Raw genomic sequence first — 27,706 nt, forward strand, 5'->3', positions numbered from 1 at the left:
AGTGTGTCTCTTTTGGGGGTTGTGTGTGATGGTTCATTGCTATTGTACGTCCTGTAGTAATTCTCCCTTTAGGTTCAAAACATCCTTTCATTGTTAATACCTCCTTTCCTCAATTCACCTCTCTGACAGAGACACACAGTGGGTAAAGGGAGAAGAAATAACAAGCAAATCAACACATGGTAAGAGGGAGAGAGAGAGAAGGGAGATCGATAGAGAAAGAGAGAGGGGGGAAGGGGGGAGTCACTTAAACAAGGTGAGTTAATGAGAGATGATGTTCCCACATAGCAGGGACAGAGGGTAGGTTGGACCGAGGGTGGGAGAAAGAGAGGGAGGGTGGGAGAAAGAGAGGGAGGGTGGGAGAAAGAGACCGAGGGTGGGAGAAAGAGAGGGAGGGTGGGAGAAAGAGAGGGAGGGTGGGAGAAAGAGAGGGAGGGTGGGAGAAAGAGAGGGAGGGTGGGAGAAATAGAGGGAGGGTGGGAGAAAGAGACCGAGGGTGGGAGAAAGAGAGGGAGGGTGGGAGAAAGAGAGGGAGGGTGGGAGAAAGAGAGGGAGGGTGGGAGAAAGAGAGGGAGGGTGGGAGAAAGAGAGGGAGGGTGGGAGAAAGAGAGGGAGGGTGGGAGAAAGAGAGGGAGGGTGGGAGAAAGAGAGGGAGGGTGGGAGAAAGAGACAGAGGGTGGGAGAAAGAGACCGAGGGTGGGAGAAAGAGACAGAGGGTGGGAGAAAGAGAGGGAGGGTGGGAGAAATAGAGGGAGGGTGGGAGAAAGAGACCGAGGGTGGGAGAAAGAGACGGAGGGTGGGAGAAAGAGACCGAGGGTGGGAGAAAGAGAGGGAGGGTGGGAGAAAGAGACCGAGGGTGGGAGAAAGAGAGGGAGGGTGGGAGAAAGAGAGGGAGGGTGGGAGAAAGAGAGGGAGGGTGGGAGAAAGAGAGGGAGGGTGGGAGAAAGAGAGGGAGGGTGGGAGAAAGAGAGGGAGGGTGGGAGAAAGAGAGGGAGGGTGGTAGAGGAAGAGAAAAAACATCCATAGAGGATCCTTAATGGAGCAGAATTTACACCGCCGACTGAGGTGAACTGATAAAAGCCGAATAATGAACAACAAGCAGCTAATCTGCAGTCAGGAGCAGTCAGGAGCAGGTTAAAATCCTCAAAGTGCTGTGTGGCGTTTCTCCTTCAGCCGCTTTATGGGGAACCTCCCAAATGGAACCCTATTCCCTATATAGTGCAATACTTTTGACCAGGGTCCATTCAGCTACCATGTGGCTCTGGTCAAAAGTAGTGCACTCTGTAGGGAATAGGGTGCCATTTGGTACGCCTCCTCCTTAGTCATCAATAAACACATTCATATGCTGACTGGGGTGGCAAGCAAACATGGAAACATAAAAAGCTCCTTGCTGACATAAGTTAGTCACCTTAATAATTAAAACACAGCCACAAACGTCACGCTGTGATTTTTCGAAGGGGAGTTTTAGTGGGTTTTCTGCCATGTGGTTTAAAAAACGGGCAGCGTGTCACGTCTACTCCCGCTACCCCTCTCTGGCGCTCGTTGGGGCCAGTTTACTTATTATTACGCACACATGGCACTATCATTACGCACACCTGGCACTATCGTTACGCACACCTGGCACTATCATTACGCACACCTGGCACTATCATTACGCACACCTGGCACTATCATTACGCACACCTGGCACTATCGTTACGCACACCTGGCACTATCGTTACGCACACCTGGCACTATCATTACGCACACCTGGCACTATCATTACGCACACCTGGCACTATCATTACACACGCCTGGCACTATCATTACGCACACCTGGCACTATCGTTACGCACACCTGGCACTATCATTACACACACCTGGCACTATCATTACGCACACCTGGCACTATCGTTACACACACCTGGCACTATCATTACACACACCTGGCACTATAATTACGCACACCTGGCACTATAATTACACACACCTGGCACTATCATTACACACGCCTGGCACTATCGTTACACACGCCTGGCACTATCATTACACACACATGGCACTATCATTACGCACACATGACACTATCATTACGCACGCCTGCACCTCATGAGACTCACCTGGACTCCATCACTTCTATGATCACCTCTCCTATATATGTCACTCCCTTTGGTTCTTCCCCAGACAGTGTTAGTTATGTTTCTCATGTCCAGATACTACTCTTGTTTTGTATTGGTCCATGGTTTTTGTATTATTAAATTCACCCCCTGTACTTGCTTCCTGACTCCCAGCGTCTGCATTACACAGCGTTAATTGTTGTTACCAAAGTACTGCTGACACACTTAATGGACAGGTTAGGTGGCCAGTGAGTTAGACACTCAGACCGTCCAACCAAACCGAGCCCAGACAGGTGGGGAGACAGAGAGGGAGAAAGCCCCAAGATCAGCATGGTTGTGTGGGTTAAGAGCACTTGGCTTATTTACAATGTTTAAAGTGGACTGAAATTAGGTGCCACGATTTATTTTGAGTGCCAGTAATGTTTATACATAGGTGCCAGTACTGGTGTGTTCAGGCCCAAATGAAGGGCCTGAACACATACAAATAAGCATTACTTATTTATAAATGAGCTGGTCACCTTAATTCACAACTGTAGTTCACAACTGTTGACTTTCACATGTATCAGAACCTGCGAGCAGATATGTTATCTAATATTTTATTTGAACGTTTTGGTAAAATACTTGTTCTAGTAGCAGTCATGATTGGCTATTGAGAAGTGAGAGGCCCTGTGCTCATCCTCAGCTCCAGTTCAGAGTCAAGAGCTAATGGACGGAGCAGTCCCAGGATGGAGAGATCGAAGACACAGAGAGAGAGAGATACAGAGACAGACATAAACAGAGAATGGGAGAGAGAAAAGGTTTATATTCCCATTGGACTCATGATTGCTGCGTAATTTCTTTAAAAGCACAAACAATGCATTATTAAAAGGCAGCAACAGCACAGCAAGCACTAAAGTATTCTCTTATACACGCAAATCCTGTGTGTACGTGTGTATCCCTGGCAATTCACAAAACTCGATGACTAGATGTGTCTGACTATGGTTGTTTTCTGAATGGTTAATTTGAGAGAACATTTGTACAAATCAACAGAAGTGAAGCTACTCCGAGGGAGAGACAACGAACACACAACCATGACGTAAGAACCATGACGGTAAGCCCTCAGTTTGCCTTGACCTCAGCTGGCTCATGTCATTGGTTACCTCATAAAACCTGTTGTCTGTCTCTCTGACCGCAGTATCTCAATTAGGCCTCCACTCACCATCTCTGGGCCTGTATTTGTAAAGCGTCTTAGAGGACGGCTGATCTAGAATCAGTTTTGCATTTATCCTATGGGTACAGCCGAGGAACCATTTTGGAACCCTTTTTTTCTAAGAGTGTAGATCAACCATCCTACTTTGAGAAGCTTTGTGAATATGGGCCCAGGATTCTCAAACGTTTAACTAAGACCGATACACACACCATCATCAACCCCTTTGACTGCTCCTGGTCCATCTCTACTCTCCCTTCTGTTCTGTTGCTCCTGGTCCATCTCTACTCTCCCTTCTGTTCTGTTGCTCCTGGTCCATCTCTACTCTCCCTTCTGTTCTGATGATCCTGGTCCATCTCTACTCTCCCTTCTGTTCTGATGCTCCTGGCCCATCTCTACTCTCCCTTCTGTTCTGTTGCTCCTGGTCCATCTCTACTCTCCCTTCTGTTCTGATGATCCTGGTCCATCTCTACTCTCCCTTCTGTTCTGATGCTCCTGGACCATCTCTACACTCCCTTCTGTTCTGATGCTCCTGGACCATCTCTACACTCCCTTCTGTTCTGTTGCTCCTGGTCCATCTCTACTCTCCCTTCTGTTCTGTTGCCCCTGGTCCATCTCTACTCTCCCATCTGTTCCGATGCTCCAGGCCCATCTCTACTCTCCCTTCTGTTCTGTTGCTCCTGGTCCATCTCTACTCTCCCTTCTGTTCTGATGCTCCTGGACCATCTCTACTCTCCCTTCTGTTCTGTTGCTCCTGGTCCATCTCTACTCTCCCTTCTGTTCTGTTGCTCCTGGTCCATCTCTACTCTCCCTTCTGTTCTGTTGCTCCTGGTCCATCTCTACTCTCCCTTCTGTTCTGATGCTCCTGGTCCATCTCTACTCTCCCTTCTGTTCTGTTGCTCCTGGTCCATCTCTACTCTCCCTTCTGTTCTGATGCTCCTGGTCCATCTCTACTCTCCCTTCTGTTCTGTTGCCCCTGGTCCATCTCTACTCTCCCTTCTGTTCTGATGCTCCAGGCCCATCTCTACTCTCCCTTCTGTTCTGTTGCTCCTGGTCCATCTCTACTCTCCCTTCTGTTCTGTTGCTCCTGGTCCATCTCTACTCTCCCTTCTGTTCTGTTGCTCCTGGTCCATCTCTACTCTCCCTTCTGTTCTGATGATCCTGGTCCATCTCTACTCTCCCTTCTGTTCTGTTGCTCCTGGTCCATCTCTACTCTCCCTTCTGTTCTGTTGCTCCTGGTCCATCTCTACTCTCCCTTCTGTTCTGTTGCTCCTGGTCCATCTCTACTCTCCCTTCTGTTCTGATGCTCCTGGTCCATCTCTACTCTCCCTTCTGTTCTGTTGCTCCTGGTCCATCTCTACTCTCCCTTCTGTTCTGATGATCCTGGTCCATCTCTACTCTCCCTTCTGTTCTGTTGCTCCTGGTCCATCTCTACTCTCCCTTCTGTTCTGTTGCTCCTGGTCCATCTCTACTCTCCCTTCTGTTCTGTTGCTCCTGGTCCATCTCTACTCTCCCTTCTGTTCTGTTGCTCCTGGTCCATCTCTACTCTCCCTTCTGTTCTGTTGCTCCTGGTCCATCTCTACTCTCCCTTCTGTTCTGTTGCTCCTGGTCCATCTCTACTCTCCCTTCTGTTCTGTTGCCCCTGGTCCATCTCTACTCTCCCATCTGTTCCGATGCTCCAGGCCCATCTCTACTCTCCCTTCTGTTCTGTTGCTCCTGGTCCATCTCTACTCTCCCTTCTGTTCTGTTGCCCCTGGTCCATCTCTACTCTCCCATCTGTTCCGATGCTCCAGGCCCATCTCTACTCTCCCTTCTGTTCTGTTGCTCCTGGTCCATCTCTACTCTCCCTTCTGTTCTGATGATCCTGGCCCATCTCTACTCTCCCTTCTGTTCTGTTGCTCCTGGTCCATCTCTACTCTCCCTTCTGTTCTGATGCTCCAGGCCCATCTCTACTCTCCCTTCTGTTCTGATGCTCCAGGCCCATCTCTACTCTCCCTTCTGTTCTGATGCTCCAGGCCCATCTCTACTCTCCCTTCTGTTCTGATGCTCCTGGTCCATCTCTACTCTCCCTTCTGTTCTGATGCTCCAGGCCCATCTCTACTCTCCCTTCTGTTCTGATGCTCCAGGCCCATCTCTACACTCCCTTCTGTTCTGATGCTCCTGGACCATCTCTACTCTCCCTTCTGTTCTGTTGCTCCTGGTCCATCTCTACACTCCCTTCTGTTCTGTTGCTCCTAGACCATCTCTACACTCCCTTATGTTCTGTTGCTCCTGGACCATCTCTACTCTCCCTTCTGTTCCCATGCTCCAGGCCCATCTCTACTCTCCCTTCTGTTCTGTTGCTCCTGGACCATCTCTACACTCCCTTATGTACTGTTGCTCCTGGACCATCTCTACTCTCCCTTCTGTTCCTTTAGCACAAAGACATCAATAATAGATGACTGGTGTATTTTCACCCTCCACCCTCCATGGAGTTAATCAATCACTCCCTCTGGTCAGTCCTGTCTCTGGCTCGCCTGCTTTTCCCGTCCCACACCGGACGGGAACATTGTGCTCATTGGTCTATGGTCCCCCCCCCCTCCCCCGCATCTCTGAGCCCCTAGCTAAAAAGATCAAGATATTGTTGCCTAACAGCCCCGGTCTGGGCCGTGGACTGGCATTCACTTGGCACCGACTGGTACATACAGTCCAGTCCGACCGCCAACAATAGAGCCACCCGCTTTTAGACTGTGGTCTGCGTCCCAAATGCCACCTTCATCCCTATTTCGGGCACTTATTTTAGGGTTCTAGTCAAAAGTGCCCTCTACAGGGAATAGGGTGCCTTTTGGGACACGAACAGAGTCCCCTGACCCTGCTGGTCCCCCTGTAGGAGGGCTGAGCTACAGGGACGAGACCATGTGAAACAACTATATGTGGCACGGGTGGGAATGGGTGAGGGGTCAAAGGTCAGGTGGAACGTAGCTGCGTGAACCTGATCCAGCTGAATGCCAGGCATCTGACGGATTGACACCACGCACACACTGTTTACCAAGGTCCCTGTGCTCCTAAGTAGCATCACATGCACACACACTCTTCTTACAACCCCCCCCCCCCTGAAGGGCAACAAAGAGGTTTCAGGATTTTATGTAAGTGGAGCTCCTGTTTTAAAATGTGGTACTTAACACAAACTTTCTCCGCGACATTTAAACGAAAAGCTCGTCGGACGTAAGGCCGTGTGTCTTAGCAACGGTTCAGGTTGGTGAGCACAGGAATTTGTTAGGACAACGTTGTCAGGAAGAGCAGCAGCACTTCACGGACTCAGTCTGCATCCCAAATGGCACTCTATCTATTCCCTATGTAGAGCACTACTTTGACCAGGGCCCGTAGGGATGCAGGCTGAGGCTATGTTTCAATGACTCTCCTTATTCTCCCAGGTTCTCACAGGGCACAAAGCGTTTAGTTCAGCCTCTCCCTCAGTCATCACCCAGGGCTCAGCCAGTTCTCTAGTCAAAACATCACCATTCTGGAATCAAGAGTGTGTGTACGTGCGTGTGTGTATGACCAGGTGCTGAAACCAGGGGAAGCCCCGTGAATGGTGCTGTGTGTCTCTGTATCTCTGGTTCAGCGGTTGTTCGACAGAAGCTTGTGAGAGGAGCCGAAGTGGGTGTCCAAGTTGAACGGTTTGGATAGAAGTTCTGGGATCAGCTTACCCGCTTGCAAATTCTAATCTCAAATATGAAAAGAAAGTAAAGCTGACCTTTGATCAGTCTTTAGGGAACTCGCCCTACTGAATGATGAGCCTCCATTTGACTTCCTTTTCCTATACATGTGACCCTGCCATGCAACTCTGCAACGTAACTCTGCCATGTGACCCTGCCACATAACCCTGCCATGCAACTCTGCCATGTAACCCTCCCTTTCTAGGAATGACACATCTGCACCAGCTGCCTGTCCGTGTTCGGAGCCCAGGCCTAATTAAACGATCTAGGGATATTAGCACTCGATGTGTACTCTATCTCCCCACGCAGCACTGTGTGGCTCGATTCAATTATGATAGATAGATTAACCATGTCTTAATGAGGCTCTCTAATAAAGCACTGATCCTGTACACAGCAATACTGTAGTTATTCTCATGCTACGTGACTATTGTAATTAATCACAAGAAATGCATAGCTCAGGTATAATAATATTGAGGAGGAAATGTGCTCAGGTAAGCACAAGTGTGGCTAATGGCATTACATGAGAGTTCATCCAACAACCCAAAGTGCACACACACACACAAACATGTAGGCAATTGTAGGGATGCGTGTTGTAGAGCAGAGCACATCAACCTTGGCTAACAGATTAATGCATATGTGCATGCGCGTGCGTGCGTGCGTGCGTGCGTGTGTGTGTGTGTGTGCGTGTGTGTGTTAAAAACACAGGAGTTGGGAAAGCGGTGTGATGACTTTAGTCTTAGTGCCTGGCAGAGAGGGAGAGAGAGAGACGGACAACCCCCTCTCTCCCGTCCATAAGAACAGTCCGTGAGAGTCTCAGACGGCCTGGCATCTGAAACATGAGCCCAGCAACTTAGCACTCTGCCCACCACTCTGAGGGAGAAAGAACAACAATAGAACTGCCAACATCCTCTCTCTCTCTCCCTCTCCCTCTCAGCTCTGAGATAGGCTCCAGAAATGCCATAGGGATAGCACCAGTACTGCCTGAGCACCAGTGAAGAAGGATCTTTAATGGGGGAAAGCCAGGGTTGTGATGGATTCAGAGTGCTGGTGGATAACCTCATCATTCACAGTGTTAATAGGAGATAAATGATTGGATTGGATAGAGCTATGTAGCCAATATATTGTATACACTTAGGGGCATATGTGCAATAGGACCCCGAAGCAATGAGCGATGAAGTCGGAACTCACAGTTAGCAGAAGTTTATTGTGGTACCATAGGAATACTGTGGAATATTGTGGTACCATAGGAATACTGTGGAATATTGTGGTGCCATAGGAATACTGTGGAATATTGTGGTACCATAGGAATACTGTGGAATATTGTGGTACCATAGGAATACTGTGGAATATTGTGTTCATACATACATACATACATACATACATACATACATACATACATACATACATACATACATACATACATACATACCATACATTTTGGTAATTACATTCTGTTTTGTATCATTTACCTCGACTGTCACCAAAACGCTGCTGTAAATTACATTTGTTCAGAGGAAATGTTTTCTTCTTTACACAATTGGCCCTCCAATGGTCCCTCTAACACACATGACAACTTGGGGATGCTGTATGTACCATGTAAACCAGCCATAATCCACATTCCCATCCACCACTTAATTTTAAATCATTGTTTTGGTCAACTGACAGTGAGCAAAACGTGCTAAAAGACTAGATAAATGTTCTCTAATTCTTGCAAAAATGTTTCAGATGGACAAGATATTTATTCATTAGATAGTTCTCACATCGATCGGGTTCCCACCTACAGAAATCTGGGCATTTGGATTGATTTTATGTTTAAAAAACATACAGAATGAACAAGTTAAAAAGCTAAGATTTAAAGTGGGTTTCTTTTTTAGAAATAGATGTTGCACCTCCCTAAATAGCAGAGGGACTTCAAGAGTTAAGGCGTCAGCATGCTTCAATTTAAGCACTGAAGAAGGGGCTTGCCTCCAGAAAAAAATGTGTGCCTGAACAGTTGAAAAAAAAGTTTAAAATGAACAAAAACGTCACAAATGTCATCATAATGTACAAACTCTACCGAACTGTTTCGGCTGGGAAGCACCTTTAACCAACCCTGCCACCTGGTGAGGTTAGCATAGGACTAACCCAACGGGCGGCAGGTAGCCTGTCCATAACGTCAATGACAAATGTCTCTGTAGTTACCGAGGATGTTTAGTGAGAGACTTTGAAAAAGGTCTGATAATTTACAGTTGGTTTTGGACAAAATCAATTTGAAAGCAAAGATCGAACTGTGATTTAATCAAGCGATGAAGGACAAAAATTGAGTGTGAGGCCCCATGTTGTATGTCGAATGTGTGAGTTAATTGCCAAATAAGCAACTCCACTGACTCCACCTGGCTAATTAGAAAACTACTCCGAGGAAAGCTTGGCTGTTGCGTTATTCAAGATACAACATGAAATGTTTCAATGCAAAGAAGTTAACAATGACGTAAAAACAAATAAAAATGTATGTAAATAAAAATAAGCCAACGTAAAGATGTACTTTCAGCAAATGTGATGACACTAGTAGCCTTCACTGTATTGAAAAACAATTACTTACATGAACGCATGGTAGATGAATGCCCATCCTCGTGGTCTCTCCAGTACGTTGTACAAGAAGTTCTGAAACTTTCTGTAGCGCTTGCTGGAGGCTGAGGTGGTCGCCCGTGTTCCAGGACGCCCCGGCAGCGGGGTACCGAGGAGCCCGGTGCGGTGAGAGGGGTGCGCGCGCTCTGGGGTCGATGGTTCGCTCCTCTCCATATGAACTGCGGTAAGAGCCACAAATTCAACCCGCCTTTCGTCGTTGGTTGCCGGGGGCACCAACATTCTAATGCCGCCGTTATTTGATGGGCTCCCTAACATGGTTAGCCAATATAGGCCTACCGATAGAAGTAGGCCTATTAAATACAATGGAATACAGTTTAAATCACCTATTTAACAGTGATCCCATATCTACGTTTGTGATTTAGCCAACTGAAATCGAAGTCATGATCAACTTGTCCGCGTTGAATAATAATTAGCCTACTTGGACTAGGTCATAATTTAATTCCTCCAATGTCAGGGTCTACTTCGAATTTCGTAAATAAGTGATCTATAAATCAAGTCACGACCACAAAAGAAAATGCTCATGGCATTTTGACATGTGCGGTATGTCAAATGCAAATTGAAGAAAATGTTAAATTGGTAATAAGATAATCCCAATTACCGTTAAACCTTTAACGTGAGGGTCCATCGAATAATATTATTACAATATCATTTGACAGCGGCAACAGTAACTTTGTAACCTATCCTATACTTTCGCTAATTTGCATTGTCGTCATCATAAATGAGCTTTTTGCTCGAAATTATTAAGAAAACATTTAAAGCGCGCAATTGAAAGCATCAAAAGTTTAGTGGACAAGCGTATTTATTATAGGTTTACGGTTAAATTATGTAAAGAACTGTCGATTCGTGATCCCTCTGCTCATTCCTCAAGATTTATGTTGGTATTAATATTTTCTTAATCGTATATCTGAGGTTCGCGGCTGTACAAAATGCCCACAGAACTGCCTCCTTTCCTGTGCGTCTCGCTGGTCCAGTGCGCTAGTGGTGAGGAGCGAAGAAGACCGTTCGAGGATAGCTAAAATCAAAGTCAACTCTAAACTTCAGTTATATGAGCGAGGACTCATGGGTAACACGCAGCAGGCTTGTCAGATGGTCCAGAGAGAAACGAGAGGTACAGCCCTACGGACGACTTCGAAGTTCTCACGCGCCAACCAAAAGCATCCGGTTAGCTTGAACACACGGGTTTGGACGCAATAAAGTGACAGAGAGAGTGGAATTGCGCACGGTGATATTGGGTGTGTAGCTAGCTCAGTGGTACGAGCAAGTTGTAATATATCAGAGCTAAGCATTCATACATTTGATGAGGCTGACAACTTAGAAATGAGGATGCAAACCTCACAATTACAGGGAAACGGTAAGCCTATATCATAGTATTTGGACCTTTACAAAGCTGTTTTGGGGGGAGCGCCACATTGATAGACATGGTTGTCACATGTACTGTATGTCATGCCTTTATCAGCGGTGACCAAATCAATTGTTTCAAGTAAGTATTTTTTAATGACTAAGGAGGCATGGGCACTGTAGGCCAATACAGAATCTCGATGAAAATGCCATGTCGCCGATTTTATTTTTTACATTTTATTTATCCGTTATTTTACCAGGTAAGTTGACTGAGAACACGTTCTCATTTACAGTAACGACCTGGGGAATAGTTACAGGTTTGAGGGCCAAATTGGGAATTTAGCCAGGACACTGGGGTTAATACCCCTACTCTTACGATAAGTGCCATAGGATCTTTAATGACCTCAGAGAGTCATATCTATGCTTAACGTCTGACAGCTGTCTAGTAACACTGGGCAGGGGTTACCAGATAAGAGGCACAGATAGTGGCCTGACAATAGATCACAGAACAGTGTTATGACCATAGAAATAGTATAGGAATTCCGGTTATGACACAGTGGGACAATAAGAATATAATAGGAATTATGGGAATGACACAGTGGGACAACAGGAATATAATAGGAATTATGGTAATGACACAGTGGGACAACAGGAATATAATAGGAATTATGGGAATGACACAGTGGGACAACAGGAATATAATAGGAATTATGGTAATGACAAAGTGGGACAACAGGAATATAATAGGAATTATGGGAATGACACAGTGGGACAATAAGAATATAATAGGAATGATGGTTATGACACAGTGGGACAATAGGAATATAATAGGAATTCTGGGAATGACACAGTGGGACAACAGGAATATAATAGGAATTCTGGGAATGACACAGTGGGACAATAAGAATATAATAGGAATTATGGGAATGACACAGTGGGACAACAGGAATATAATAGGAATTATGGGAATGACACAGTGGGACAATAAGAATATAATAGGAATGATGGTTATGACACAGTGGGACAACAGGAATAGAATGGACATTCTGATTATGACACAGTGGGACAATAGGAATAGAATGGACATTCTGATTATGACACAGTGGGACAATAGGAATAGAATGGGAATCCTAGTTCTATGGTATTGAGAGAAAAAGAGAGAAAGAGGAAACAGATCAAGCCAACCTGGAAACCAAGCACGCAAAATGGATCCAACATCAATGGTTTAAAGCAGCGTTTCTCAACTGGTGGGAGGTTTGAGTAAAACATTTATTTTATATGATGACAGTAGATTCAATATAGCACTATTAGCAACTCTAATTGGTTGATTTTGTGGTTTCAAAACAATTAGCAAGAATCAAGAATTTAGCAATATGGAATTATTGACAACGAAAATGTATTACAGTGGCTTGCGAAAGTATTCACTCCCCTTGGCATTTTTCCTATTTTGTTGCCTTACAACCTGGAATTAAAATATATTTTACACAACATGCCTACCACTTTGAAGATGCTAAATATGTTTTCTTGTGTAACAAACAAGAAATAATACAAAAAAACTGAAAACTTGAGTGTGCATAACTATTCACCCCCCCCGAAAGTCAATACTTTGTAGAGCCAACTTTTGCAGTAATTACAGCAGCAAGTCTATTGGAGTATGTCTTTATAAGCTTGTCAAATCTAGCCACTGGGATATTTGCCCATTCTTCAAGGCAAAACTGCTCCAGCTCCTCCAAGTTGGGTGGGTTCCGCTGGTGTACAGCAATCTTTAAGTCATGCCACAGATTCTCAATTGGATTGTGGTCTAGGCTTTGACAAGACCATTCCAAGACATTTAAATGCTTCCCCTTAAACCACTCAAGTGTTGCTTCAGCAGTATGCTTAGGTTCATTGTCCTGCTGGAAGGTGAACCTCCGTTCCAGTCTCAAATCTCTTTAAGGCTGAAACAAGTTTCCCTCAAGAATTTCCCTGTATTTAGCGCCATCCATAATTCCTTCAATTCTGATCAGTTTCCCAGTCCCTGCCAATGAAAAACATGGTGTTCTCGGGGTGATGAGAGGTGTTGGGTTTGCGCCAGACATAGCTCAATTTTAGTCTCATCTGACCAGAGTACCTTCTTCCATATGTTTGGGGGAAGTCTCCCACATGCCTTTTGGTGAACACCAAATTATTATTAATTATTTTTTTCTTCAAGCAATGCCTTTTTTCTGGCCACTTCTGGAAAGACCAGCTCTGTGGAGTGTACGGCTTAAAGTGGTCCTATGGACAGATACTCCAATCTCCGCTGTGGAGCTTTAACCCCTTCAGGGTTATCATTGGTCTCTTTTTTTGGCTCTCTGATTAATGCCCTCCTTGCCTGGTCTGTGAGTTTTGGGGGGCGGGACTCTCTTGGCTGGTTTGTTGTGGAGCCATATTCTTTCAAATATTTGCACCACTTTTCCATTTTTAGAATTTTTTTAAATAAGTCATTTTTTTCCATTCACTTCACCAATTTGGACTATTTTGTATATGTCCATTACATGAAATCCAAATAAAAATCCATTTAAATTACAGGTTGTAATGCAACAAAATAGGAAAAACTCCAAAGGGGATGAATACTTTTGCAAGGCACTGTACTTATCGATATAGGTTAGGAGGGAACATTTATCCCTTGTCATAATTGCTACATTTATTATCAATACAACATTATAAATAGTTTCCCCATATTGTATTTGTAGGATTTTTCCACCCTCGATTACAATATTGGGTCGTGACTGAGGCAACTTGAGGAAATTTGGGACCCAAAACAAAATCAGTTCAGAACTACTGGTTTAAAGTATAAAATCCAAGACAGGAACCCCAAAACATACACAAACTAAATTAAAGAGGTATATAACTTATGACCTTCTGTGCAGTGGCGGTTCTAGACCATTTCAACTGGGGGGGCCAAGCTGGGGCCAGTTATACTGTTAGAGGGGCCAGTTACATTAGACCTTATTGTTGTCACCATTTTCTTCACTGCATTGCAGGCATTAGCAGGCAAAAGACCATGTTCATAATCATCATCGTTGCCACTGTCTAATAACGGATGTAAAAAAAGAGCGAAAGCAAAAATCAGTTATGTAAAAATGATTTCATACACCACATTTAGGGGGTCCACAAGGGGGTCCAAAATTGTTGTCACAGGGGCACTGCTTCTGTGACTGGAAAACAAGGAATGTTTAGCCTAAGTAACCTACAATACAAGCACTCATTGTCACCGTTTTGGTATGTAGCTTAATGTACTGTGGTGCATAATATACACTCTCCTGGTCTGTGTCAGATTGTTTACATTAGTTTATGGAACATAAGTTGAGGAATTAGCAGGGGAATGCATGGTGGGGCCATTGCTGTACTGGAGTCACAAATCTTCACATTATTCCCAGACCGTCACCGCAGTGAGGACAGGGTCTGGCTCTCGACCCGAAACCTACCCCTCCGCCTGCCCTGCCGGAAGCTGGGTCCGCGGTTTGTGGGGCCATTTAAAGTCCTGAGGAGAGTGAACGAGGTATATTATAGGTTACAGCTTCCCCCCGATTACCGCATTAACCCCTCGTTCCATGTGTCTCTCCTCAGGTCGGTGGTGGCTGGCCCGCTCCAGCAGTCTGAGGTGCGGGAGGTTCCTCCACCCCCTCTGAACATCAAGGGGCCCCGGCGTACTCCGTTCCATCCATCCTGGATTCGAGACCTCGGGCGAGGGGCCTTCAGTACCTCGTGGAAAGGGAGGGGTACGGTCCGAAGGAGAGATGCTGGGTTCCGGTGGAGGACGTGTTAGATCCTTCCCTGCTGCAAGAGTTCCACCGTCTCCATCCGGATCGCCCTGCGCCTCGTCCTCTGGGTCGTCCCCGCCACGCGTCGGGGGGGTACTGTCACGACTTCTACCGAAGTCGATGCCTCTCCTTGTTCGGGCGGTGCTCGGCGGTCGACGTCACCGGTCTTCAAGCCATTATTGATCCATTTGTCATTTTCCATTGGTCTTGTCTGGTCTTCCTACACACCTGGTTCCAATCCCATTCATTACATGTTGTGTATTTACCCTCTGTTTCCCCTCATGTCCTGGTCAGAGATTGTTTGTTTGTATGTTCGTGTATTATGTATTAGTGCGCGACGGGTTCTTGTACCCACTTTTATTTATGTTGTATTTTTGATTATGTAGTTTTGTCAAGTCTATTAAACGACTCCATTTATACCAAGTTCGATTCTCCTGTGCCTGTCTTCCTTACCACCTACACACACAACATTACAGCTAAACTATACCCTAGTGGACTAAATCATCATTGGATGTCATCATTGGCTTGGTTTGACACTAGACTCCATCCATCCTGACTCTAGGGAAATATTGCACCGGTGAAGAAGGCCAGTTTGACCGAAAGCTTAGCCACAATAAAATCAGACATGCAAATGGACCCAGAGGCTCTCTGGAGGAAGATCCAGAACATTCAACAAGTGGGTCATACCCGTAGTCATAGTGGAGAGGCCATCAGCAAATCATAAACAGACCAATCTACAAACCTTCCTCTCCCTCTATCTCAACCCTTCTCGCTTTCGCTCTCCCTCTACTCGCTCTCTCTTTCCCGTCTCCCCCCTCTCCCTCTCAGCAGTCCCTCTCTGTGTGTCTTCAGGTGGCTAGGCAGTGAGTCCTGAAATCCAGCCAAGCGAGAGGAGAGAAGGTGATGATAGACAGCTTTGATCTGGGCCTGCACCAGAAGGTGATGATGGACAGCTCTGAACTGGGCCTGCACCAGGGATTAACATCAAAGTTTCACAGGGAAAAGCAACCCATGGACCCTCCACAAACCCTCCCATCTCAGCCACCCCCCATCACTACTTCCTCCATCCCTCCACGCCTCCGTCTATCTCCCACCACCCTGCTTGGACGGGGCCAAGCACTACCAGGGCTGACTCCTAGGCCGCTATAGTCTAGCTGCATGGTCTTCCTGTCTGGGTTGGTGCCCCCCCCCCTTGGGTTGTGCCGTGGCGGAGATCTTTGTAGGCTATACTCGGCCTTGTCTCAGGATGGTAAATTGGTGGTTGAAGATATCCCTCTAGTGGTGTGGGGGCTGTGCTTTGGCAAAGTGGGTGGGGTTATATTCTTCCTGTTTGGCCCTGTCCGGGGGTATCATCCGATGGGGCCACAGTGTCTCCTGACCCCTCCTGTCTCAGCCTCCAGTATTTATGCTACAGTAGTTTGTGTCGAGAGGCTAGGGTCAGTCTGTTATATCTGGAGTATTTCTCCTTTTGTATCCGGTGTCCTGTGTGAATTTAAGTATGCTCTCTCTAATTCTCTCTTTCTTTCTTTCTCTCTGAGGACCTGAGCCCTCAGGACTACCTGGCATGATGACTCCTTGCTGTCTCCAGTCCACCCTGGCCGTGCTGCTGCTCCAGTTTCAACTGTTCTGCCTGCGGCTATGGAACCCTGACCTGTTCACCGGACGTGCTACCTGTCCCAGACCTGCTGTTTTCAACTCTCTAGAGACAGCAGGAGCGATAGAGATACTCTCAATGATCGGCTATGAAAAGCCAACTGACATTTACTCCTGAGGTGCTGACTTGCTGCACCCTCGACAACTACTGTTACTATTATTATTTGACCATGCTGGTCATTTATGAACATTTGAACATCTTTGTCATGTTCTGTTATAATCTCCACCCGGCACAGCCAGAAGAAGACTGGCCAGCCCTCAAAGCCTGGTTCCTCTCTAGGTTTCTTCCTAGGTTTTGGCTTTTCTAGGGAGTTTTTCCTAGCCACCGTGCTTCTACACCTGCATTGCTTGCTGTTTGGGGTTTTAGGCTGGGTTTCTGTACATCACTTTGATATACAGTGGGGCAAAACATAATTTAGTCAGCCACCAATTGTGCAAGTTCTCCCACTTAAAAAGATGAGAGAGGCCTGTAATTTTCATCATAGGTACACTTCAACTATGACAGACAAAATTATAAAACAAATCCTGAAAATCACATTGTAGGATTTTTAATGAATTTATTTGCAAATTATGGTGGAAAATAAGTATTTGGTCACCTACAAACAAGCAAGCAATTTCTGGCTCTCAGAGACCTGTAAATTCTTCTTTAAGAGGCTACTCTGTCCTTCACTCGTTACCTGCATTAATGGCACCTGTTTGAACTTGTTATCAGTATAAAAGACATCTGTCCACAACCTCAAACAGTCACACTCCAAACTCCACTATGGTCAAGACCAAAGAGCTGTCAAAGGACACCAGAAACAAAATTGTAGACCTGCACCAGGCTGGGAAGACTGAATCTGCAATAGGTAAGCAGCTTGGTTTGAGGAAATCAACTGTGGGAGCAATTATTAGGAAATGGAAGACATACAAGACCACTGATAATCTCCCTCGATCTGGGGCTCCACGCAAGATCTCACCCCGTGGGGTCAAAATTATCACAAGAACGGTGAGCAAAAATCTCAGAACCACACGGGGGGACCTAGTGAATGACCTGCAGAGAGCTGGGACCAAAGTAACAAAGCCTACCATCAGTAACACACTACGCCGCCAAGGACTCAAATCCTGCAGTGCCAGACCCCCTGCTTAAGCCAGTACATGTCCAGGCCCGTCTGAAGTTTGCTAGAGGGCATTTGGATGATCCAGAAGAAGACTGGGAGAATGTCATATGGTCAGATGAAACCAAAATATAACTTTTTGGTAAAAACTCAACTCGTCATGTTTGGAGGACAAAGAACACCATACCTACTGTGAAGCATGGGGGTGGAAACATCATGCTTTGGGGCTGTTTTTCCTGCAAAGGGACCAGGACGACTGATCCGTGTAAAGGAAAGAATGAATGGGGCCATGTATCGTGAGATTTTGAGTGAAAACCTGCTTCCATCAGCAAGGGCTTTGAAGATGAAACGTGGCTGGGTCTTTCAGCATGACAATGATCCCAAACACACCGCCCGGGCAACGAAGGAGTGGCTTCGTAAGAAGCATTTCAAGGTCCTGGAGTGGCCTAGCGAGTCTCCAGATCTCAACCTCATAGAAAATCTTTGGAGGGAGTTGAAAGTCCATGTTGCCCAGCAACAGCCCCAAAACATCACTGCTCTAGAGGAGATCTGCATGGAGGAAGGGGCCAAAATACCAGCAACAGTGTGTGAAAACCCCATGAAGACTTACAGAAAACATTTGACCTCTGTCATTGCCAACAAAGGGAATATAACAAAGTATTGAGATAAACTTTTGTTATTGACCAAACACTTATTTTCCACCATAATTTGCAAATCAATTCATTAAAAATCCTACAATGTGATTTTCTGGATTTCCTTTTCTCATTTTGTCTGTCGTAGTTGAAGTGTACCTATGATGACAATTACAGGCCTCTCTCATATTTTTAAGTGGGAGAACTTGCACAATTGGTGGCTGATTAAATAATTTTTTGCCCCACTGTATCAGCTGATGTAAGAAGGGCTATATAAATACATTTTATTTGATTCTGACAAGACACAACAGCTAGACAAGGTCACAGTTACAACAGCAAGCACTGACTTCCTCTCTAACACACAGACATGCACGTGCACGCAGACACACTCTCTCGCTCGCTCGCTCGCACGCACACACGCACGCACGCACGCACACACACACACACACACAGAGTGGCACTAAAGAACACATTTACACACTTCATACACACCCAAACACACATGGACTCTTTCTCTCACACTCCAGTACTGTACACTTGAGAAAGCAACACAAATACACAGAGAGGCACTTGTGAACACACATATACCACAGACTGCACAACTATCCACTTTGGTATTACAAGCCAACACTCACACAATCAGAAACACTCCTTGTCTTCTTGTCTTCTTTATCTGGATGGAGTTATTTTGGGAGACACCATGTAACGTGAGGGGTCAGAGGGCACAGGTGACACCATGTAACGTGAGGGGTCAGAGGGCACAGGTGACACCATGTAACGTGAGGGGTCAGAGGGCACAGGTGACACCATGTAATGTAAGGGGTCAGAGGGCACAGGTAACACCATGTAACGTGAGGGGTGAAAAGGGACAGGTGCCAACGTGTAATGTACAGGGTCAAAGGGGATAGGCGTCAGGCTGGTATGGTTGTGCTCTCCTCTCCTCCATCCCGTTTCACTGTGCTCTCAGACCGCTATTCACTCACTCAGCCTAGCTGAGCTCCAGGAGTCGACAGCCGCACTGAGAAACTATGGGAACTTAAAAATACCCCCACATCAGCAGTACACAGTGCAGAACACTGCTCGCTCTCGCTCCGACAGACCCCACCAACCTTTTATATCGGCTGAGCAACTTGGAGCTTTACTTACGCCACTTAATGTCCTCTGCAGACCACACTATTGCTTGGTTTTATTTCACCTCTTTCTATTCCATTAATCTGCGTGCGTTTCCTTTCTACCCCAGATTCCACGTAATGGGATACATCAGAGGAAAAATGAGGGTGGGAAACACAGATGTATTTGTTGATACAGTGTGTGCTGTTGTGTTTGTTGCTTAATGTTGTGATAGACTTGGTAGTAGTCTTTGAAGAGATGCTGCTATCATTTAACCTACGTCTGAACTGGCTAAATCCACTCTAAGATTCACGTAGAGATGGAAAATGACAGACAGGCTTGAACCTCAAGATTCTATCAGTGATACACTGTTGTAACATTTATATTCATGATATTACATGGTTTTAAACAAGAACATACTAACTGAACAGTCTGTCTGTCTGCATTGGGAGGATACAGTCGGATGGGTGGAGGCCTCGCTAACTACCAACACATTCATTACTCGTGAAAAGAGTTTTTGTACCTTGCCTGCCTGCCACCCCCCCACCCCTTGCCTCTTATAAACTATGAGTAAGCAGGGCTCAGCTGTGGCAGTGTGAAGTAGTCTGCTTTCCTTTTCCTGCAAGAGAGCGTGAGAGGAAGGTTGGTTGTTCCAAAACAAATCTCACATCACTGCCTCCACTCCCCTAGCATATCTGCCACAGTCCCTAGATAGCACTGCACTATAAAAAGTCAGGCCTAACCACACACGAGCTAGGTGTGTGTGTGTGTCGGTGTCACAGCTCCAATTTAAACTCTGGACTCCAAACAATTGCCATCTGTAGAGTGACACCCCCAGACCATTTTTTACTTTTTTTAGACTAGTTTAGTACTATCTTTCTATGTATTTCACGTAAAGAGATTAAAGATAGTTACTTGCATCATGTCTAGTCTTGTTGCTCCTGATTTGACCAGAGATCCACAGCTTTGTCCAGTTACAAACAGGCCAAGTCGTCTTCAGAAGAAACTGCTTAGAAACAAATTGAGGGGATAATCTGATAATAGATAGATTAAGATTATAATTCAGGGCTTAATCTAACTATTATCAGATTATCCCCCTCAATTTATGTACATCAAGTATTTACATTATGTCCATACTATTACTGCTACATACTGAATCCTGGTTGGTTAATCATGGATTGACCCCTGACCTTCTACCTTGTAACTGTGATGCCTGAGCTCTGGATAACCACAGAATGAGCTCCATCACCTCACAGATCTCCCACACCTCAAGGAAAATAAATACCATCGAGCACATTATGATCCAGAACCCATCTAACTTAAAGTCAACTCGTCTTAATACGATCTGTGTGGTTAACTTGGTAAGAGGAGCTGGTGTGGCGGCCATATCACAAGTTACAGTGTGCGTTCCAAATGGCATCCTCTTCCCTATATAGGACACAACTTCTGACCAGATGGCATCCTCTTCCCTATATAGGACACAACTTCTGACCAGATGGCATCCTCTTCCCTATATAGGACACAACTTCTGACCAGATGGCATCCTCTTCCCTATATAGGACACAACTTCTGACCAGATGGCATCCTCTTCCCTATATAGGACACAACTTCTGACCAGATGGCATCCTCTTCCATATAGGACACAACTTCTGACCAGATGGCATCCTCTTCCCTATATAGGACACAACTTCTGACCAGATGGCATCCTCTTCCATATATAGGACACAACTTCTGACCAGATGGCATCCTCTTCCCTATATAGGACACAACTTCTGACCAGATGGCATCCTCTTCCCTATATAGGACACAACTTCTGACCAGATGGCATCCTCTTCCATATAGGACACAACTTCTGACCAGATGGCATCCTCTTCCATATAGGACACAACTTCTGACCAGATGGCATCCTCTTCCTATATAGGACACAACTTCTGACCAGATGGCATCCTCTTCCATATATAGGACACAACTTCTGACCAGATGGCATCCTCTTCCCTATATAGGACACAACTTCTGACCAGATGGCATCCTCTTCCATATAGGACACAACTTCTGACCAGATGGCATCCTCTTCCATATAGGACACAACTTCTGACCAGATGGCATCCTCTTCCCTATATAGGACACAACTTCTGACCAGATGGCATCCTCTTCCCTATATAGGACACAACTTCTGACCAGATGGCATCCTCTTCCCTATATAGGACACAACTTCTGACCAGATGGCATCCTCTTCCCTATATAGGACACAACTTCTGACCAGATGGCATCCTCTTCCCTATATAGGACACAACTTCTGACCAGATGGCATCCTCTTCCATATAGGACACAACTTCTGACCAGATGGCATCCTCTTCCCTATATAGGACACAACTTCTGACCAGATGGCATCCTCTTCCCTATATAGGACACAACTTCTGACCAGATGGCATCCTCTTCCCTATATAGGACACAACTTCTGACCAGATGGCATCCTCTTCCCTATATAGGACACAACTTCTGACCAGATGGCATCCTCTTCCCTATATAGGACACAACTTCTGACCAGATGGCATCCTCTTCCCTATATAGGACAACTTCTGACCAGATGGCATCCTCTTCCATATAGGACACAACTTCTGACCAGATGGCATCCTCTTCCATATAGGACACAACTTCTGACCAGATGGCATCCTCTTCCCTATATAGGACACAACTTCTGACCAGATGGCATCCTCTTCCATATAGGACACAACTTCTGACCAGATGGCATCCTCTTCCATATAGGACACAACTTCTGACCAGATGGCATCCTCTTCCCTATATAGGACACAACTTCTGACCAGATGGCATCCTCTTCCATATAGGACACAACTTCTGACCAGATGGCATCCTCTTCCCTATATAGGACACAACTTCTGACCAGATGGCATCCTCTTCCATATAGGACACAACTTCTGACCAGATGGCATCCTCTTCCCTATATAGGACACAACTTCTGACCAGATGGCATCCTCTTCCCTATATAGGACACAACTTCTGACCAGATGGCATCCTCTTCCCTATATAGGACACAACTTCTGACCAGATGGCATCCTCTTCCCTATATAGGACACAACTTCTGACCAGATGGCATCCTCTTCCCTATATAGGACACAACTTCTGACCAGATGGCATCCTCTTCCCTATATAGGACACAACTTCTGACCAGATGGCATCCTCTTCCATATAGGACACAACTTCTGACCAGATGGCATCCTCTTCCCTATATAGGACACAACTTCTGACCAGATGGCATCCTCTTCCATATAGGACACAACTTCTGACCAGATGGCATCCTCTTCCCTATATAGGACACAACTTCTGACCAGATGGCATCCTGACCTTCCCTATATAGGACACAACTTCTGACCAGATGGCATCCTCTTCCCTATATAGGACACAACTTCTGACCAGATGGCATCCTCTTCCCTATATAGGACACAACTTCTGACCAGATGGCATCCTATCTTCTGACCAGATGGCATATAGGACACAACTTCTGACCAGATGGCATCCTCTTCCCTATATAGGACACAACTTCTGACCAGATGGCATCCTCTTCCCTATATAGGACACAACTTCTGACCAGATGGCATCCTCTTCCCTATATAGGACACAACTTCTGACCAGATGGCATCCTCTTCCCTATATAGGACACAACTTCTGACCAGATGGCATCCTCTTCCCTATATAGGACACAACTTCTGACCAGATGGCATCCTCTTCCCTATATAGGACACAACTTCTGACCAGATGGCATCCTCTTCCCTATATAGGACAACTTCTGACCAGAGAACCATAGGAGCACTATGGGCCCTGGTCAAAAGTAGTGCACTAGATAGGGAATAGGGTGCCATTTAGGATTTAGCTCCAATGTGGAGCCAGGGCAGTCAGCCCTAATTCATCTCTCTGAGGTTCCCTTGATTCAAGAGGACGGGGCAGCAAAGAAAAATAGAGCTGGACAATCCTATTCACGCTTGACTTAAGCTCAAACATTTCTCGCAGTCCTCATTGCCCCTTATTAGACGGAGGTGAGCATGAGTCTGTACTCATTAATGCAGTTATTGTTCAGCAATTAAGTCGATTAGTGCAGGAACGCATCCCAATCCACCAGTAGGCTTACAGACCAGAATAGTGTCACTGTTTACCTGTGTCTCATAACCTAAACTGTGTCCAGCCTTAAAACTCTCACTGACCCAACCAAAGAAGGCCTAGCCCCTTAAAACCCTCACTGACCCAACCAAAGGCCTAGCCCCTTAAAACTCTCACTGACCCAACCAAAGGACTAGCCCCTTCAGAGCCTCACTGACCCAACCAAAGAAGGCCTAGCCCCTTAAAAACCTCACTGACCCAACCAAAGAAGGACTAGCCCCTTAAAAACCTCACTGACCCAACCAAAGAAGGCCTAGCCCCTTAAAACCCTCACTGACCCAACCAAAGAAGGACGAGCCCCTTAAAACCCTCACTGACCCAACCAAAGAAGGCCTAGCCCCTTAAAACCCTCACTGACCCAACCAAAGAAAGCCTAGCCCCTTAAAACCCTCACTGACCCAACCAAAGAAAGCCTAGCCCCTTCAAAGCCTGATTGACAAACATAGACCTAGCCCTGTTATTAGACAAGACAGATTTTAAATACCCACCCACAAAGATAGGGCTGGGTAAATCTTTCCATTAGCTGTAAATTAGAGTCGCCGGCCCACCTGGGGAAGAGGTTAGTAATAAGTAGAACCAGGAGTTTTTCATGGTCAGTCATGAAGACAGGAATAACTCTTGGCACTACTTATACATTACATAGATAGGGCTTGGTTGGGCCAAGTGATATTCCTGAGAAAACTCCTGGTCTTAGTAATAATAACTGATTCTTATAGGGAAATATCTGTAATATATTACAACCTTTTTTGTTGACAAGTTGCAGTTTTGGCCTGTGTGACAAAACCAATTCCTCAAGGTGTGAGGGAACTATGTGTCTCCCTAATTTTCTGTCCCAGCGTAATTACCTCTTTTCCTTTTAAGATTTAGGTCGGATAAGGAATGCTGTCTGATCTCTAAAGGGCTGAGCTGTCTCCAGCCAACTAACTAACGAACTCGTGATTCCATTGTTGCCCGCTTGCCCTTTCACAACGAACAGCCCATTCCAGAAGTAGAGAAGTGAGAAAAAAAACAGTAGGACCTACATTGTTCTGATCTTGAAGTATGGGACTCTAGGGGTAGAACTTAGATAAATGGACTTTTGCCCTAAAATACTACTGCAGTGCACTGCAAAAATGTGTTTGTTATGAAAATGTAGAAGCAACATGTAAAGTGCTGGTCCCATGTTTTAGGAGTTGAAATAAAAGATCCCAGGCTTTATTCAGACGCACAAAAAAATGCTTTTCTCTCAAATGTTGTGTACAAATTTGTTTACATCCCTGTTAGTGAGCATTTCACATTTGCCAAGATAATCCATCCACCTGACGGGTGTGGCATATCAAGAAGCTGATTAAACAGCATGATCATTACACAGGTGCACCTAGTGCAGGGGACAGAAAAGGCCACTCTAAAATGTACAATTTTGTCACCCAACACAATGCTACAGATGTCTCAAGTTGAGGGAGTTTGCAATTGACATGCTGACTGCAGTATGTCCAGCAGAGCTGGTGCCAGATCATTTAATGTTAATTACTCTACCATAAGCAGCCTCCAATGTCATTTTAGAGAATTTGGCAAAACGTCCAACCAGCCTCAAAACCTAAGACCATGTGTAACCACACCAGCCCAGGACCTCCAAATCCAGCTTCTTCACCTGCGGGACCATCTGAGACCAGCCACCTGGACAGCTGATGTACCTGTGGGTTTGCACAACTGAAGAATTTCTGCACAAACTGTCAGAAACCGTCTGAGGGAACCTCATCTGCATGCTCGTCGTCCTCACCAGGGTCTTGACCTGACTGCAGTTCCGCCGATGGACCCAACTTCAGTGGGCAAATGCTCACCTTCGATGGCCACTGGCACACTGGAGAAGAGTGCTCTTTACGGATGAATCCCCGATTTCAACTGTACATGGTGCATGGCGTTGTGTGGGCGAGCAGTTTACTGATGTCAATGTTGTGAACAGATTGCCCTATGGTGGTGGTGGGGTTATGGTATGGGCAGGCATAAGATACAGACAATGAACACAATTGCATTTTATCAATGGCAATTTGAATGCACATAGATACAGTGACGAGATCCTGAGGCGCATTGTCGTGCCATTTATCTGCTGCCATCACCTCATGTTTCAGCATGATAATGCACAGCCCCATGATGCAAGGATCTGTACACAATTCCAGGAAGCTGAACATTTTCCAATTCTTCCATGGCCTGCATACTCACCAGACCCATTGAGCATGTTCGGGATGCTCTGGATCAACGTGTACGAGAGTGTGTTCCAGTCCCTGCCAAAAATCCACATAAGTTACATGGACTCACTCTGCGTGAAATAATAAGGGTTGAAATGCTTTTTGAACGACTAACACTTCGTCTGTAAGATCCCTCAGTCAAGTATTGCAATTCAAGCATAGATTCAACTACAAAGACCAGGAAGCTTTTCGGAAGCCTCACAAAGAAGGGCAGTGATTGGTTGATGGGTAAAAAATAACAAATCAGACATTGATTATCTCTTTAAGCATGGTCAAGTTAAAACAGCTACGGAGGTCAATGGCTGTGATGGGAGTAAACTGAGGATGGATCTACATTGTAGTGACTCCACAATAATGACCTAAATGACAGTGAAAATAAAAATATAGAGAATGAAAATAGTCCAAAACATGCATCCTGTATGCAACAAGGCACTAAAGTAATACTACCAAAACACTTGTTATAGCACTGAGTAACTAGCACCACTGAGTAACTAGCACCACTGAGTAACTAGCACCACTGAGTAACTAGCACCACTGAGTAACGAGCACCACTGAGTAACTAGCACCACTGAGTAACTGCCTCCTTATTTTCCAGCATGGTGGTGACTGCATCATGGTATGGCTAAGCAAGCACAGGAAAGATCCTAGAGGAAAACCTGCTTCAGCCTGCTTACACCAGAAACTGGGAGAGGAATTCACCTTTAAGCAGGACAGTAACCTACAACAAGGCCAATCTACACTGGAGGCATTAACTAAGAAGACAGTGAATGTCTGTGAATGGCCAAGGTACAATTTTGACATAAATCTGATTGAAACATTATGGCAAGACTTGAAAATGTTTTGTCTAGCCATCATCCCCAACACCTTAACAGAGCTTAAAGAATTTTGAAAATAATAATGTGCAAATAAGAGACTTATCCAAGGAGACACAGCTGTAATCACTGCCGAAAGGTGTTTCTAACATGAATTGACTCAGAGGGCTGAATACTGATCTAAACCAAGGTATTTATTAGCATTTATTTTATAGAAATAAACACATCTTTCATTTTGACATTAGTCTATTTTTCATAGATAGTTGACAGAAAATGACAAATCCATTTTTTATTATTAACAATAAAAATATGAAGAAATTCAATAGGGTGAAAACTTAAGACACCTACTGTGTGGCCATAGAGCACTTACATTTAGGGTTGCTAAACTACTGGTAATCTAATCACCAGAATCTTCTGTCAATTTGGTAATGAACAGATAACCTATGGCAACATTAGTCAAATATATTAATATAGTATTCATTTTTTAAATCTGTGTCCATGAGTTTCTAGTGGATATACCATATGGGTCAGGAGAAAATACCAAAATGTATGAAAAAATGATCAACAATGGCATTATTTTCAATTAACACGGCAACTCTTACAATGATTGACTTCAGTCAAATAGATGTGCAATGGCTGGAGCAGAATGAGTGGAATGGTATCCAATACATCAAACACATGGTTTCCATGCGTTTGATGCCATTCCATTGGCTCCATTCCATTGGCTCCATTCCATTGGCTCCATTCCATTGGCTCCATTCCATTGGCTCCATTCCATTTGCTCCATTCCATTTGCTCCATTCCATTGGCTCCATTCCATTGGCTCCATTCCATTGGCTCCATTCCATTGGCTCCATTCCATTTGCTCCATTCCATTGGCTCCATTCCATTGGCTCCATTCCATTTGCTCCATTCCATTGGCTCCATTCCATTGGCTCCATTCCATTGGCTCCATTCCATTGGCTCCATTCCATTGGCTCCATTCCATTGATGGTTTATATTTAAGATGATATTTTAAAGCTTTGTTATTCTATTGTTATTTTAAAATGATCTTATTTAATTATTTGATATATTCTATGTGATAAGGCCGCACAGAAATCCGTAGATTATCACAGATGTCTGTAATTATCTGAAGTACCCAAAATGGCTATACGGTAAACCAATAGTTTATGAATAGATTTAAATCCTCTTACATAATCTTTTTTTATGCACACATCACAACAATACTGTTGGGGGGAAAAATGCAGAAAAACTTCTGTTGAAAAAAGATTGCATGTAA

General features: G+C 45.1%; 1 protein-coding gene across 1 annotated transcript in view; it reads right to left on the reverse strand.

The window, feature by feature from the left end:
• LOC118372217 (potassium voltage-gated channel subfamily KQT member 4) overlaps positions 1 to 9,761 on the reverse strand; it is a 152,677-nt gene extending 142,916 nt beyond the window's left edge. Inside the window, exon 1 of the mRNA XM_052472568.1 lies at positions 9,556 to 9,761. Within this exon, the coding sequence (XP_052328528.1) occupies positions 9,556 to 9,755 (200 nt within the window). The 5' untranslated portion in view covers positions 9,756 to 9,761. The remainder of the gene's footprint in view (positions 1 to 9,555) is intronic.
• Positions 9,762 to 27,706: the final 17,945 nt, after the last annotated feature.

This window comes from Oncorhynchus keta, chromosome 20 (genome assembly GCF_023373465.1).
Source record: "Oncorhynchus keta strain PuntledgeMale-10-30-2019 chromosome 20, Oket_V2, whole genome shotgun sequence".
Taxonomy (NCBI): domain Eukaryota; kingdom Metazoa; phylum Chordata; class Actinopteri; order Salmoniformes; family Salmonidae; genus Oncorhynchus; species Oncorhynchus keta.